The sequence below is a fragment of the Bombus pyrosoma genome, linkage group LG13 (genome assembly GCF_014825855.1).
Source record: "Bombus pyrosoma isolate SC7728 linkage group LG13, ASM1482585v1, whole genome shotgun sequence".
In the NCBI taxonomy this organism is placed as follows: domain Eukaryota; kingdom Metazoa; phylum Arthropoda; class Insecta; order Hymenoptera; family Apidae; genus Bombus; species Bombus pyrosoma.
This window is the reverse complement of record NC_057782.1, coordinates 5,232,272-5,249,058: the sequence shown is the minus strand read 5'-3', so window position 1 is coordinate 5,249,058 and position 16,787 is coordinate 5,232,272. Positions and strand designations below refer to the sequence as shown.

The window sequence follows — 16,787 nt, the reverse complement described above, 5'->3', positions numbered from 1 at the left end:
CCGTCGTTGCGATAATATCACGTCCGGGACGAATAAATATTGGTCCATTAGTGTGTTTTATTGTATACCATATAAATTTCCCACGTGCTCCACGGAGAATTGAAAATATATCAACAATTTGCAGTAATTTACCGTTGTACATAACGAATTGTATACAATACTTTCATCCAACCTCGCCAGCCTCTGTTATTGATATACAACGTAACACAGTCGCTGTTATATCTGCATGTAATTTTATTCATGAAAAAAAAAGCGACAGATTATTACGAGGTATTATTGAATGACCAGCATCGCAAAAAATTTTTCGCGCTTCGACGGTTTTAATAAAACGGCGTATTACGTTTCGCGTAAACGACATTCTCACCTTTCGTGGAATATCAAACATAAAACGGTAGGATGGTTTCTCGCAAAAATCTCGATCACTAGTGTGGCTAACATCCTACTAACCGTAGTGTAGCATTTGTATTTTTCCTCTTTTTCATTTTTCTTGCTCCTGTTTCTACTTCGTTTCCTCGTCTCCTCCACGAAAAGTATTTCTTTCCGAGAGACAAAACGTTGTTCACGCTTCCATTCTAAACTTTCCTCCCCATTTAATAACCGCACAATGCAGCTCCGCGCTTAACATCATCGTATAATATTCTCCGCGGCGCGAGTTCCTTACAACTGTTTTTCAAAGCTTCATCCTGGTCATCGCACGAAACAAAAGCCTGGCTTTTCCTCCCGTGACGCGAGAATGTTAATCACACTTAGTGTAATCGCTCTCCACAGAAAACCGAGTACCCGTCGATACCGCGGAAATGCAATCGTGAAAAGTTTCAATCGGTTCTCTCGAGCACCGAATAAATATCTCGATGTATCCGATGTAGCGCCAGAAAAAATAACATTTTTTTGACCGTGTATATGCACGAAGTCTGGTTTGCGCGCGAAATTATGCACATATGTAATGCGAATCGATACCTACTGTACAATACATAGTCTCGATATGAATGAATACCAAACAGGATGATACAGATTTTCAATTAACCGCTCTTCCTTGCGCGTATTCATCGACGTCCTCTCGTTCATTCGTTTTGTTTCGTTGTAAATAAACCTATATACCTGCACGCGCGTATAGGTATGCATATAAAGAGAAAGACGCTAGGGAGGTGAAACGTATTGCGTCGCCGTGACGTTCGCCACAATACCGTTGTCTCACTGGAATAAAGGGCAACGATTTTCATTTAAATGTCTTCGGGTCAGTCAAGTGGCCAAATAGGACGTGACATCGGACGACGATCGGCTCGATAATCGATACGAACCCATAGGTTAAATCGATGCTCAGGATTATCGGCACTTTAATCGACGCGGCAATTGTGCAATTTCGTGTATCATCGAGAGACAGAGCGAGAGATGAATCTGTACACAACGAAGTGAACTTAATTACCCAGTACGGATGCCAAATTCAGGCCAGACCGTTCCATCCTGTACATGTACGAACGATACGTGTTTATGCGAAAGGGAAAGAGCGGATGGTGCAGATAGAGGGATCTACATTATTCAACGGTCGACTCTTTAGTCGAAGCTTCTTTACGTAATACGCTCCCTCTTCTCTCGGTATTAAGTTTTTCGTCATCCTTCTCTCTGTGACGACCGATCCGTCTGGAAGCGTACCTTTTCAATGAGCTTCGTCGAGCTACGACAGAGGGTTCACATCCGATAAACCCGATAAATTCCACCGACAAATGTCCTCCCGGATACCAATTAGTATTCATAAAGTCGACCGCTCTTTATCCTCTGCTCCTGATCCTAAATCCTTAATCCGCCATATTTCCTAAGAAGATACGTAGCCTCTGTGAACTCCGTGACTTTGCTCCCCGATGCCGATAGATTCCTGAGAAATCGTACGTTATCCCGCTGTTCGTTATCATGTCGATCACGCGCCCTTCTTTACAGATTAAAACGCGGGGTTTCTTAATTCGAAACGTGAGTCATAATCTCCAATAAGAGGGGAAACTCTATCTTGTTTATTAAGATTCTGATCGTCCGTGGTACTAATTTCGATAGAGGTACAGCGAAAAATATAGACGGAAAGAAGTTGAGTCGCGTGTATCGAGAAGAGAGAGACATTGAGTTATATTCTAGTTATTCACTGACAAGCCAGAAGCATGACAGCAGACTTATTTAAGGCGGTTCATATTTTCTAGCGTGCTTATTATTCAGAACGATCCATCGTCGAGCCCCCATTCTCCAAATTCACCGAGAAGATGGTCGTTTAAAATATCAAAGCTTTTTCGCTTACTTCGAACTTTTAAATGGTCCGGTGAAGGATTCAGGAAACACTTTCCATTTCCTTCGAGGGATTTCTTTTATCAAAGTAAAAGATCGATTCAAAAATGACCGAAGCCTACGATAAAAGGAACCAAATTTTCCAGAAAACTCTCTGCTTGTACGGTGAAACGAAAGAGAAAAATTCTTTGACCCACGTTTGGTAATTCGCATACCCATTGAATAGCTTGGAAAATATTTAACAGGTAGAATCGTTTTTCATCGATGCATACATTTCGAGTTCTCACGAGTAAGATAATAGCTCGGTGGCAGTAACCATAATCGTTATACCCGCAGACCTTAACGTAAACTAAGACGGTATATACTCGAAAGCCGAAAGACACTATACATACACACGCGCGCGCGCGCGCGCACACACACACACACACACCTGACATTGTACCTCTCCCTGAATAATTCACGCTTTACACCATACTACGATTTCACGGCATAAAAAATAGATGGAAAAATATCATCGACTTGTTTTTCTCCGTCCACCGCTCAATCTTACGAGAGTCTTCAAAATCTTAATCCTACACCGTGTTTCCGGGTTCTTGATTTATTATTACTTTATTTTAAAATATGCATCTACGTCGGAACATTTACCACAATTTCATTTCTGTCTCACGCACCGTCTCACACATATTCCAAGCTTATCGTTGATGCTTCCACCACTAGTTGTTGCCTCTTCCAACGGCGTGAACCGCATCATCGTTTATATCCCGTTTGCCTCAGCCTCGTTTTTCCTCACTTTTTTTTATTACTCCGACTCGCTCGCGACCTTAGTCGCTCGTTAAATTTCGCGCCGTCTTCCGGGAGCTTAACGCTCCACGTAGTAAAGATAGGAGAGGTAGAAGTGCTCTTCTCGTGGACGAGGGAAAAGTTGCTTTTCACGGGACGTATCGCGGTGTACTCGTGAGCTTTGGTGGCTGCCGCCGTGCCGTCGCAACGATTCGTTCGTTTCTCGAGGATTCTTTAATGAGTGATGATCTTTTAATAAATGCCGCCTCTGTCGCGTTTTCCATCTTCAGCTTTGCCATGTCCAAGTGAAAATTTTCACCGTCTATTCCACTCGTTCCATCCAAGAGTCCTCTTCCATCGAATCGTTTCGAAATGATTTTCTCTATCCTTTTGGTCTGTCTGTCTCTCGCTTTTTTTTCTCTCTCTCTCTCTCGTTCCTCGTAATTCCCACCGGCTGACTAACGCGTTTCACCGTCGAAAACAAAACCGTACGTACGTTACACGTCGGACAGATAGACTTTTATACGCGTACCTCGTGGGATCGTTGTTTTCTACGAGTTTACAATTCCCGGATGAACGACGAAACAATGAATAGCCCGGAGCAACAGATTCGTCGAAATTAATTCACCGAAAGTAATTCTCTGGTTTTATTATCATTGACGGTTATTACGCGCGTAAATTATTTACCGAGTTTCCAATTAATATAACGAATTAAAAGGCGCCTACGTAAACGTGAAAATCACGAGCTATTCCGATGCAGAAACGTTTAAGGGACTAGTCTGAGGTGAAAGCCAAGAAGAAAGAAAGAAAGAAAGAATCGCTATTAAATTAAAGCGTCATTCTCTTTCCCGCTTCGTCTATTTCATTTTCCTCGTTTAGGGGTTTTAGAGATTTCGGGTCAGACCTAAACGAAAAGTAAAAAGAGCCTTGTTACCATTAAGATTTTACGAGCGTCGAGTCTAACAGCGAGACGCTTCTACTATACTATACTGTATCCACTGTGCTCGAATTTCAGGAGGGTGAGCAGTATCAGGAACGAGCCGACCCTTAAGGAAGCGAGTCATCCGTAATCTCTGAAGCAGTGCAGCTTGGTCTCGGCCTTGTACGGATACCAACCGCGGGACAGGGCAAATTCCTCAAAGGAGCGGGTTAACCACGACGATCTTCCACGAAGACAGGCCACGCGCTACTATCGCTTGAGAGTGGCATGCGCGTGTGTGTTTACGCAGGTAGACGTTCTTGGGTTCGAGGAAGTTGTGGAACAGAAGGATCGGCTTCTCTGCCTAGAGGCAGACACGGAGAGAGCGTTAACTTGGTTGGCTAAAGACACAGTCGTCTGGTAGCCGCAGCTTGCCGCAGCTTGCCGCAGTATTCCACAAACTTGCACAATATCCACAAACCCGGGAGCCCGCGAAATTCTTTAGTAAATCTTCTGGCATTTGCCTCCCGAGACGAACGCAACGCGTGTGTAAAACGCGCTGAAGAGCGACGACGGTTTGCCGAGCGAGAAGGAAGCAGGCCGTGTGCCGGTTAAGTGTAGCCGAGCGTCGAAAATGCATCGTTGAAAAGGGTCTCGAGAAGAAGGTGGAAACGTTGCGCCGAGCTCACTGTTAGCGCGCACCAAAAGTGACGTCGGGTTGGAACAGTCGAGACATTCGTAAATGAGGGACCAGAGAAGGTAGGCGTGACAAGGGTCCGCTTAAGCCAGAATATTAGTCGTGTCATCTAATGATCGTCGTGTTTCGCTTCGTCCATTTAGTTTTGTAATATCTAGAGAAATTTCTACCCGTGTCGACCCCGGTGCGAATCCCCGTACATTTCAAAGTTCCGCTTTGGACCCTCCTCTTTCGGCGTTGACATTTCCTGTATTTCCAATTAAAACCTGGATAGAGGAACGTAGATTCACGAAGGAAGGACAACGTGACATGAAAGTCCCGTCGGTTGACGCGGTAAAGAGATGGTAGTAGCTCGGATTCGTTATCGGTGTTGACGCAGGCAAGTATACCAGTGGATGTTACGTTGTAGAAGTATTCAAAAGAACGTAGTCGAGGGGACAGGAAGTGAATCGGAAGCAAGAAAGCTTTTGCGGCTGTGGAAATATTAATGTTAGAAATTAAGTCATCCTAAGTATTCGCTGAAAGCGTCGTGAAATTCCCACGCGATTCCGTTAATATCTAACTTGAAGCAGTAAAGAAAAACCTTGTAGTAGGAAAGTAGCGGAATAGAAGCGCGAATGTTGCTTGTCGACGGCTCTTTCTCCTTCTCTTTCTCTGCCTGTCTGTACCGTCAGTGTCTATGTACTGTTGAGTAAAAAGAAAGGCAGAGATTTCTTCACAGAAGTAGCCCGTTGGCTGTGGAACAGTAGTAACGGAACGCTGAAAGCCACTCGAGAAAGAGAAAACCGGGAAACGCGCTCGGTTCTATGGCCTAGAGCATCCTGTATTTCTGATAACGTACAGAATTCAGTAATGTTCCATGCAGGAAGGTTAGTGAATGAAGGCTGAATGGAAAACCGGTAAGCAAGAAAGTCCTTTCGCCTAGAGGCGGACTATTAACTTTGCTTCCAAAGGGTGTCGTCCAACGGCTCGCCACAACGTCTTGCGAACTTCAATAATATACACCACAGCGCAGTTCAAGTCCGACGGCCGTTACGATACTTGTATCTTCCTGCTTGTCCTCCGGACGCATGAGAAGGGATCTGGTGTGCCTCGAACGTTTCGAGAGACCGTAAACTATAACTGTGGAACAATAGTCGAACACGACGACCGAGCAACTTGCCAGAGCCTTCCGTGGCATTTTCTTGGCTTGCACGCTTCGTGTGATCGCGATAAAACAAGCTGGAGAAACCGACTTCTGCCACGCTTCGATCGAAAGAACCCTTTCTCGAGAACGTTTGCTCATGTGGCTGTCACGGAAGAACGACTCGTCTGTAATTTCTAGAAATTAGCAACGGTTAACGACGGTTGCCGACTTTAGAGCGAGACACGCCTCATGGAGAAGTTGGTAATCCGTGAACTGACGCAAGACCGAGGGGATTGATCTAGCTAAGCTACTCACGGAGATGTTTTAGCCCTGTCGCAAGACCGAGGTCAGTTCTGCTTCCTAGGTTTCCAGGGCAACAGAAACTTTTCTCTTTCTACGGTCGCGCTAATCAATCCTTGGAAACGGCGACCAGAGAACAGGCAACAATTGCAACACAGTGGAACGCGATAAAAGGTTCCCTCTGTCTACTCGAAATATCGAAAACAGCAAATCGACACGGAAGAATCGAGTTTCTCCAACGACGTTTCTCGACCTGGTAGAGTAGTAACCTCCGAGAATTCCTTCTGAGTGTAAGGAGCGTTTTCAATCTCAGATAAAACCCGTGGTTCGAGAACGGGTACCAATCGACTGGTTAACGTTGGATCAGAGAACGACACAGTGAATGAGGGCGGGCGACGAGGCGCTGATAATTAGCGGCAAGCTGGGTGAAAAAAGGCGACGCAGAAAAATATGGTGCACGAGGCCACGGGTCTATGGCACGGTGCGGGATTCAACATATCGAGGTGGCTGATGATCATAATACACGGATACCGGGCCACCACCCTTTTGCTATCCATTCTGCTTAACGTGCTGGTGCGAACTGCTGGTAAGTAGAGACGTGTTCACGTACGCTTCTCGGTTTCCTCGGCACGTTTGTTTCACTCTCTACCATACAAAGCTCCGATCTCAAATGTTTGCGTTTCGCTCGATGGAACGTTTCGTCGTTTCGCCTACGGCGAATCCATTCCATGCTACGTAGCACTCGTAATCGTCGCTTTGTCGAGACCAGGCGCGTAATACGGGGACTATATACGGGCTAGCGTGCCCGTCCTGGATCGAACTCCCTTTCGAAATGCCTACGATCATTTTTATAGATCTTCCCGAGTCGAGTTGCCCTCGAATCCACTTTACTGGCCTCGTACCATCGTAATAATATCTTTGGTTAGACTTCAATCAGCCGTAAAGATCTTAACGCGCCATCTTTTGCTAAGGTTTTCGCGATATAGGGCCACTTCGGTTTTAACAAATTCCAACCGAATTACATCTGTATTGTCCGCATAACGTACCTACAAAGCGTTTCGAAAGTACGACGATCTTCTTCATCGGCCGGAGACAATCTCAGGAAATCCGTCGAAGGTCATTACGCCTCATCGATTACTCGAAACACTTCTTGTTCGTATCCGTCTCTATTAACCGACAATCCGGAAATTATTCTCGATGAAATTGCATTTATTGTTCATTGCCCTGTATGAATATGAATTTCCCGATTGACGGTGTATTATCGCGCTAATAACTAAGAGAATTTTTATCTCCCTACTCTTATCATCGAGAACGCGTATTAATCGTTATGCACGACTGGAATACAGGTTTGTTCGCAATCGTTTCGCGCTAATAGATAACGCGCGTAGGTTCAACCATCATAAAAGTTGGCGCTTTTATGCGTCCCCAGGCGCACAGGGTGTGGACTTTATCGATCATTTATGACGCCAGTAGAAAGACACCGGGATTACGATGAAATTCACCGGAAGCAATAGCGCCGCCCAAACAGACCGAATTAACTATTATATAAAGTTCTTAATGTAGCCATTTAATGTGCTAATGCGGTCCCGTGCTAGGTTCCAGCTTCGATGCTCCTTTTAAGAAGTTAACTCGAGATTCTTCTCGGATCTTCCAGCTACGGAAACCTTTAAGCCCCTTTCTCTTCGTTATTTCATTATCGTTCACGTTGTCCTTTTATACCGGAGATATTTAACGCCCTTCATTCATCTCTATCTTTATGTACATATATAATCGTGCAAATGCTATTACTAAATTCCAAAGGTAACAAGTGGCTTTGCCATTTTACATGCCGGCCATTCTCAAAGTGAATAAGCGTCCATTATTCATCCGATCGGTGACATATGTAAAGAAGTTCTCGCGTTTCGAACATGCAAATTACACCGATCCATCCTTCGTTCGTTAATGCGCTATTAAGCGGAGGGGTTTTGAATTACAAGTTTATAAATTACAGATATATCTTTGGAGCAGCGAATAACGCAAGCCGATTATAATATTGGCGAGGAACGACAAAATAGCTGGTCTGGTGTCGATTAGTAGTGGACTCTTGATGCGTGACCATTATTGCTATCGAATTATCGCTTCATCGGGTCGAAATTGCACCTGAAATTCGATCATTTTGAGAGCCGTTCTTTAACGAGAACGTTATGAACCCTTGGCAACACCCTGCGGGCACAAGTGCTCGTTTATCTCTCGAAATCGTTGACATTTTACTTCGATTTCGTTCACCTTCCCCCTTCTACACCTTCTCATCGTACTCGATAATTCTTTGTTCGATAATATCTCACTTATTTTCCCATATCCTTCATATTTCAGCCAACATAATTTCAGTTTTGTTATTAACGTACGAAGAGGTTAATGATAACGTCACGCGTTTTCATTATGTAAATGAATGAACGAAAGTTTGTAAATAAAGTTCAGCTTTCTGGTACCTGGTATAAATCGCAATACGCGTGTTTATGCGCCAACAGATGCACGCGGTAAATATTTTCCCCGTAGATTACGAGCAAAGATACCCTGTAACAAACTATGCCGTATGAGTACAATATCACGTTTAAGCACGGTAATAAAGCACTACGAGAGTTCCGCACTTTTCAATGCTATGAAATCTCGTCGCACGTAACCTTCCTATCCTTGCGAGTCGTTACATTTCTGTTTGTCTTATTTATTGAGTCCTGTCGTAGACATGATTCAATTGATACGTGTCTGTATTTTGGTATATTATTTAACAGGTATTATTTGCTCAAATTATAATTCCCAACGAATACATCGAACACGGTATACCAACAGCGAAATAAGAACAAGAGCTTTTGCCCTTTCATAGCGATTCATCGTGAAAAATACGAATACGTCCCGTGCGTTAAATTTAAGTCAAGTTTAATCTCCAGAATCCGACTGGACTGGCTTCCATCTCTCGGAATTTATTACACGCTATTTACCATTCTCCTTTCGCGAGGAATCAGCCTGGTTCACCGCAGATTTCCAAGAGTTCGTACAGAAGCCGCGCGTAACTTAATTTAATCTATTTCTGCGTGAAGCGATACCAGCAGGGTTACTTGTTCAATTTAGCAACACACCAAGAGATGCATCGCTCATGCAAATTTTAGATGCACGCTTAACCCTGCCGCGAAACTTCCGTGGAAGGCCTGGCGATTTACTTAGGAAAACATACCGAGCTAGTGAAACGCGCCACGTGTACCTTCGATGAACAAATATTCGCTAAACGAGTAGCGGTGAATTTATAGTTTCCCTTCAGGGGGTTTGTCGTTGGGCCACGGTTAGGCTCGTTTATGAGCGTTTATTCGCTTTATTGCGTCCGTAGCCGGACAAAAAGCGTCTCCGCGAGTCCGCGTGTCTCCGCGCAGGCTATGTAAAGAACGCGGTAAAAAGGCCGCTTTCATCGTGACGCGTCTGTCGGATCGTAAAAGAGAAAAAAGAGAAAAAAAGATACACGGCGTGTCGGGAAGGGGTGAACCGGTGTGCAGTGTCGCGGTTGTTCATCAGTTTACTTGCTAAATATACTTGGATGAACGAGAGGAGAAATATCGCGCACGGCCCTGTTTCGTATTCTATATCTATGACCATCTGCTGGGCCGGCTGTAACACGTGTGTGAATGTTCGTTTTGCTCGTGTAACGTAGAATTTTGGTCCGAAAAATAGTTTACCCGACGGCTCGTTCCAATGCGAGAGAAATACAGAGGCGAAACACAGAGAACGGCGCGTTCGATATATTTCATGATTGTTACCCGATGAAGCTTATGCCCGGGGCTACACGCAGCTATGTACCGTACTACGTGTTTAGAACTCACGATACTTATTATACGTACCGTGTGTAAGACGTGTCGGAAACACCAGCGCTGTTCCGGGACGTTTTGAACACTGTCGAGAAATTTCCTTCGATGCCGCGATTTACGCGTGTCTCGTGATACCTGCACCTTCGTCGCGCTCTGAGATTTCTCGAAAGCGAAACGACCTTCGAAAAGCGTACTTGCCGTATTCCTACGCGAAGGAATCTATGCGAAGGAAATGTTCACGTTATTTTACGTCACGAAATCGTGCTGTCTCGCATTGGGAATAAATTTTCGCAGCCGGAGTAGTTGAAGTTGCCAACCAGAGGGAAAGAGAGTGCGGCATGCTGAAGTTATGGTGAAACAAACGAGCTCGACATCGTGGTGTTTTATTTCTAGTTTAGCGAACGTTGGAGAAAAGTTGGTAGTTAAATTGCTCTGAAAGACGCTTAGCGCATGGGAATTTACGAATATTGCTGTTCCTTAAGCCCCAGAAGTATCTCATTTCCCAAGTTTTCAGTAATAACGACACCTTACAGTCGATTATTCCTGTCATAGGATTACTCTTTTCTTTTTTCCACTATCTTTGGTATAAAGGTTGATTCTCGTTTAACGAGCTGGTCAGAACGATTACAAGAACCTGGTTGTCATGCCTGGGTGAAATCGATTTACGTCGAGCAAAATGTAACACCAGCGGCTGCTATCTTTTAAAATGTTGATTGCCTCGTTCAGCCCGACCATCCATTAATTAAATTATGCAACAAGGAACGAAAAGGAACGCATGAAAGCAACATTTGCCTTCCGCTTAAAGAGAGTTTCGATAAACTGGCAGAAAAAAATTAACGCCTCAAACAAGATTTTCACTGGAAAATATCTCGATGGGACTTTTTACCTTCACGTACCATGGTATAGATACGTTTCATAACAGGATCGCTCGTTTAAGTTCTTATTATTTTAATAGAAATTCTTGGCACGGTCTCGTTCTTGAAAATAATGAAACTTTTCCCGGATAGCCTTTCGAAGTTTCGCTATTTGTTTTTACCCGTCTCACGCGGTGCTCCCATATGTATATGTATTATCCGACGGCTCTCGAGAGTCCGAAGTTAGATCGAGTGTCGGACGAATGGAAAAATTTCGGCTAGTAAATTTGACGTTCTATTGAATAATAGGGATCGGGTAAAAGAAAATGGAGGAGGAGAATCAAAGCGAACTCGCTGCATTCGTTAAACACTCCCGCCACGGAATTCTTCTTATCCCCGAACTAAACTTTTACCTCGCCGTGCGAACTCCTGCGAAAAATCCAGCTTCGCCTCGTGAAAAGACAGTTAACCGTTCGCAAAACTCGTCGAGAAGAGCTTTTTAACATTTATCCTACAAAATTTTATGCGCATATCTCGCGCAATTGCACCCTAGCTGACTAGATGGCTATTAAATCCGCGTATGATCAGTCGGACGGAATTTAAATGATATACTTATGCATACGGTACTCAGGATTATTCTAGTCTTATTAAAATTACAATTTTTGATCCGCTTTTATGCCAACGCCATAAAAATTAATCGCGAAAGTATGAAGATTCATGAGCGTGTATCATGACACTGCTTTTCATACGTATGTATAGATAAAGAGGAGTAATGGAACTAATACAAACGTGTATTGGTATAACATAATTAGTACTAACACGTAAAAGATTCTCGCAATCTCAGCTTTTAATTCTTCTTTTTCTCCCTCTTTTTTTTTTGGAGGGATAATGTACCGGTGGAAGGAACGAAAACCGCCAACGTCCCACTAGCATAAGTAAGGAAGCGACGACGCTGACAAGAGAACGTTTTTCTTTTCGAGAAGATGAAAGTTTCCCAAACTTTGCCCGAGCAACAGCAAGTCTGTGGTTACCCACCTTCCAAGGCTTAAAACTTTAAATTATCATTAAAATGATTCGAGAGTCGTATTATCCTTCGAAAAGAAGATCTACTTCCACCGTATTTTTTAAGCCATTCTCTGACAAGAATTATTGCATTAAGTTAATCCTATCCATCATGAAAATTAACTTCGATTGATTGACCGTATTTTCTGCTGCTTATCACGGTCGGTCATCAACATTTGTCCTGATTCATGGCTCGATCAACTTGTTCGACGAGAGATAACAAATAAACCCGTTAGAACTACAAGCCGTCGTAGAAAGACAGATCGGCGGAAGTTAACTTTGACTTTCCAGCACGCTTTACGGTTAACTGAATATTTAAAATTCAACCCATCGATAAATCGTACTCGATCAAACAACGAAAAGCTATTCGTCCACAATTCTTCTTATACGTCTTCTTCCTCTGACATTTCCATTTGACGCCTCTCATTCCCTGTTAGCAAATAAACACGAGAAAAGAACAATCCTTTGTTTCAACAAATCCTCTGGGGCTATTCGAACGAGGTGCGCATAAATATTTGAAGGGGTCGATAGGTAAGGCGCAAAGGGGTTGAGTAAAGTCCAGAGGAAAGCCTCTTAACGAGGATCCTGCTCGTGGTACGACGAGCTTTGTGCCGAGGAGAACCACCCTGAATCTTGCAACGACATGGCAACGAATTCCTTTGATTTAATGCTTATTTTTCAGAGTACCCGACAGCGGTCACGGCGGAAGTCGTCCCGACGAACGGGAATTCGTTAGAAGCCAGCATGAAACCATTGGACATCGACCTACCGCCTACACTTCCGATGAGCTTCGGTACCGAAAATTCCACGGTGATCTCCGCCCAATCTGGATCTACCGCTCTCCTACCCTGCGTCGTCCATAATCTGGGGGATGGAATGGTGAGATTCAAGTCGAGGAACATTCTTCAAAAAGTTTTTCAAAAAGCATTACCCGAAGTTCGGGTTTTACGCGATTTCCGTTCCCAAGAGCGCAGAAAAGTTATTATCATATCAACGTTAGAGCTGAACGGGGTGGCCTTTGGGAGAATCGAGGGAAATGAGGGTTAGTGGCTGTTCGTGCCGGGTTTGTAGCCGGGGTGTAGCGAACGATAGGATTTGAAAAACAGAAGAAATCAAAGAAATATCCCCCTTTTTTTTCTTTTCTTTTAGTTCTATGACAGATTTTTGTACGTAAATCGTGTCGCTGTTCTCGTTTAGGTTCATCTTCGTTAACTATCTTGTATAGATCCTCTTAAACCTCGTTATTACTACGATTATGAACGAGTCCAAATTGAAGAGTAATACGGGTACATCGGTTCGAAAGAAAGATTTTAATTGAAGTGAAGACAGTCGAGACTTTTAATTGGAAGGTTTATTCGTGGCACGCGATTGGATAAAATGGAATTAAAATCTAAAGAGTCGGGTGACACGGGACTTTTAACTTTTCAGTTGTATCTCTTTCATCCCTCGGTTGTATTGTTAAAAGTAACAAAAGCTTTTACGAGCCCGTCAAATAACATGTTAATAGCTTTCAATTATATCCTATAGACCCTATGTTATTCGTGGATATTTTATTATCTTTCCCAAGAGAATACGTAGCCAACGTTCAAAATAGAGGACTACTCGGTGCCGGCCTGAATGTCTTAATGAAATTTTCGATGGAGCTACAGAAGGAAAAGAAAATCTATAGGAGGGCGGAACAAAGCGAGTAGGAAAGAAAGAAGAAAGAAGACGAATCCGAGGGAGAATTCACAGCCTCTTTCGTTTAGCTCGACAAGTTTCGAAAGTTGCGAAATAAAATGTTTGCGTTTCCCTTCGTTAGACGAAGTCGCTTCCCCCGGGTTCACCCATTGTTAGCCTCAGTTTACCTGCAAGCCGAGACTTCGAAACGCGGTACACGGACACGGGAATCGATGTGAGAATCAATTCGCTATCTTGAACTTTGTTCTCCATTTTTATCGAAGCGGTATCGCCGTGAAGTAGAAAAAAGAGACGTCGAATGAAACAGAGCTTAATAGCTCGTGACGACGGCTGATTGTTTTATGGTCGTTGCACGAAGAACAAACACAGTGAAACAAAAAGAGGAAGTGGAAAGAACGTGAAGAGGAAAAACGAGCATGCTTCTTTCGAAATTAGTGGCTCGTAACGAAATTCCATAATGCATAAGCATTTCCTGAGACCGCAAGTATAGATTGTGCCTCATAAATACGATGGACGCAATCAAAAGTCGAGTAGAGGGGTGAAAAGCAGCGTGTACCATTTCATTAAGCCGCATATTCGCGGCACTTTATCGCCGCTGTGTTACGCGTTACGTTCCAATGGCGAAAACTTTGCGTGTCGCGCGCAATTAGCTCCGACGCTCGAGAGGCGATCGCGTTCGCATTAATATCATTGGTGCATGTTACACGAAACGTCCGGACGATAACGATTCCGGCCGACCTCTCCTGATTTAAACGCGGGAAAAGGGAAACGTTCCGATGAATGTTACCCTGAATGCTCCGACGAATTGTCATCGTCAAGCAAGAGAAGTAGAAGATCGACAATGCGCGCGCCATTAAGGCGCGTCGCTATATTCGGGGAATGAGAAATCAGAGCGAAAGGTTCGGCAAGCAGAAGCCCGTTTTCCCATCCAATCTCACGAGATGCTTGACATTTTGTTCATCCCCGTGCACGCGCATAGAAATGGCACGGTTCCGCGAGCACCTCAGCTACCGCCATTCGAAAACTGTTTTGCCCGGATGGATGACATCCAACCAGGGAAATTTCCCTCCTGTGTTTTTTCCGCGATATTCACGGAGTTATTACCGCGTTATTTGTCTTTTTCCGCGCGCGCAGTAGTCGCGTTACGCAATAATTTGGTGGTCGAGCACAGAGCATCATCGAGGTGGAATGAGAAACGCGGGGGATGAGCCGAATGGAACGGGGAAAGCGATGGCTGGGAGGGTGAGTACGGAGGTCGAGTTAAATCGACGCAGGTGGAAATCAATAGGAAGGTCGCCGTCGAACAATTCGCACGCTACTTCTATTGTCGCTACGTGCTCGGTGACTCGGTCGTATAAAATTTCATTGCGTGCTTGGGGAAAGAGCGAACGAAGAAAACAGGGAGAGAAGGCAAGGGACAGTAGAGAAAGAAGAAGAAATAAAAGGAGAAAGCGAATAGAGAAAGAGGAAGGAAATGGAGAAAGGTACGAGATAATGAAACCGGCCGTATCGCTGTCCGTGCATCGCCGGATCGCGCGCAAAGTCCTTTGCAATTTTGCAAGAGCCTTGCCTTCTAATTGAATGCGACGTCTTCGAACTGAAAGAAGTCTATGTACGTTTCGACTTATCCCTCGAAGATTGCCTGTCCTTTATATGAAATCTCCTTTATGTAGCCGGCGAATAGAAAGGAGAAGCGCACGGACATATCGTATCGATGGGTGAAACATACTATGCTACTTGCTCCACGAGATTGAAGCGGCATTGCCCATTAGAGAGCCACGTGTCTCGCGTACAGGAATCGTACATGTTGCACGAGACACGGGGAATTGCGGTGAAGCGACGAAATAAGGACAAGCATTTAAACACTACAGGAATTTACATACATACGGTTCGATTTTCCAAGTTTCTTTGTCTCTCGCGATTCATTGTTCACGGGCAACTTCTTCAATGTAAACCGACATCCGTCATTTCTCTGAGTACGCGCGTATATATAGTAGCTTGACAAAGATAAACAAATCGTCTGAAGACTTAATAAAGCCGGGGCTATTTTAGTCTCGCATTCTTGTCTCTTTAATTAACAGATCGAAAATCGAACGAACGCTCGATTCGCACGAACGTGCTCGTTTCCTCTTATAAATTCTCACTCGGAGAATCCCGCGATAGCATCGTTTCAATTAATTCGCCAATTCCAGTAACCTCGATTACCATGTTCCGTTTTTTCCCCTTTTATTATTAAGGCTCTCATCAACGCTAAGTAATACGCACGACCCCAAGGTCTTCCTCCTTTTTCTATTTCTCCTCCATCTTTTCCCCTCCGTTTCGTTATCGCATGTTTTCCATTCTTTCGAGTTGCCATTTCGCGCAGCCAGTATTATGGTAATGGGTATTTTGGTTAAACGGTAGCTTGATAATCCGCGTTCCACCGCATCACGTGACAACACTTGCCGGTCTTTGAAGCTTTTATCTCGATTGCGCCCCACGAAAGTTTCGCATTTATGAATGCGTGTCGTTGCCGTCTTCGCCTCTCTTTTTGTTCTATCTTTTTCATATATATATCTATATATATAGCAAATATATATATTTAATAAAGTGCACGCGCACCGAGCGAAAATTCAAAGACGATTTTCTCGAAAACAAAGCCTCAAACGAAAAATTTTTATTCTACATTTTCGACTTCTTTTTTCGCGTAGAATCATCCCCTTTCCGTTTGTACCACCAATTACCAACCACCCTGTATATAAATTATACGTATATATCCATAGTTCGTTAGAAAGTAACGACAGGCTAGCGTTCCGAAAAAAGGGGTTAACCTCGGTTGGCCGACGGGAATAAAGTCGAGGAGCTAAAGCGGGTCGTGGCCGCCTTTTTACCCATAATTTACAGCAATATTTGGATTCCGTTCAAACGAGACGAAACCGAAACGTGATGTAAATCTAATTATATCGAATCGGTGGGATTGCTATTGGCCCTTTCGCTTCTGTCTGTCTGTCTATCTGTTTCTCTCTCTCTCTCTCTCTCTCTCTTTCCTCTCTATTTTCTCTTTTACGTTCAAATCTCGATGAAAATATCACGCGAAACCGTGACGATAGTGACCAGATATGTCTGGTTGGATCGCGAAATGCGTTCCGCTATTCTATAAATGTTGGTTAAGAGAGCGAACGTGCTTCGACGAATTTATTTTAACGGCAAGTTACGTTAACACAGAACGGGAGGCAACGGAACGGAACGGCCAGGCGAACGTTGTTACAGACAATACGATAGTTTATTTGGTTCA

General features: G+C 44.0%; 1 protein-coding gene across 1 annotated transcript in view; it reads left to right on the top strand.

Moving 5' to 3' along the window:
* Positions 1 to 16,787, top strand: part of LOC122574327 (lachesin-like) — a 33,969-nt gene that overhangs the window by 3,669 nt on the left and 13,513 nt on the right. The window contains exons 2-3 of the mRNA XM_043741809.1: positions 4,061 to 6,673; positions 12,516 to 12,712. Coding sequence (XP_043597744.1) covers positions 6,538 to 6,673; positions 12,516 to 12,712 — 333 coding nt within the window. The 5' untranslated portion in view covers positions 4,061 to 6,537. The remainder of the gene's footprint in view (positions 1 to 4,060; positions 6,674 to 12,515; positions 12,713 to 16,787) is intronic.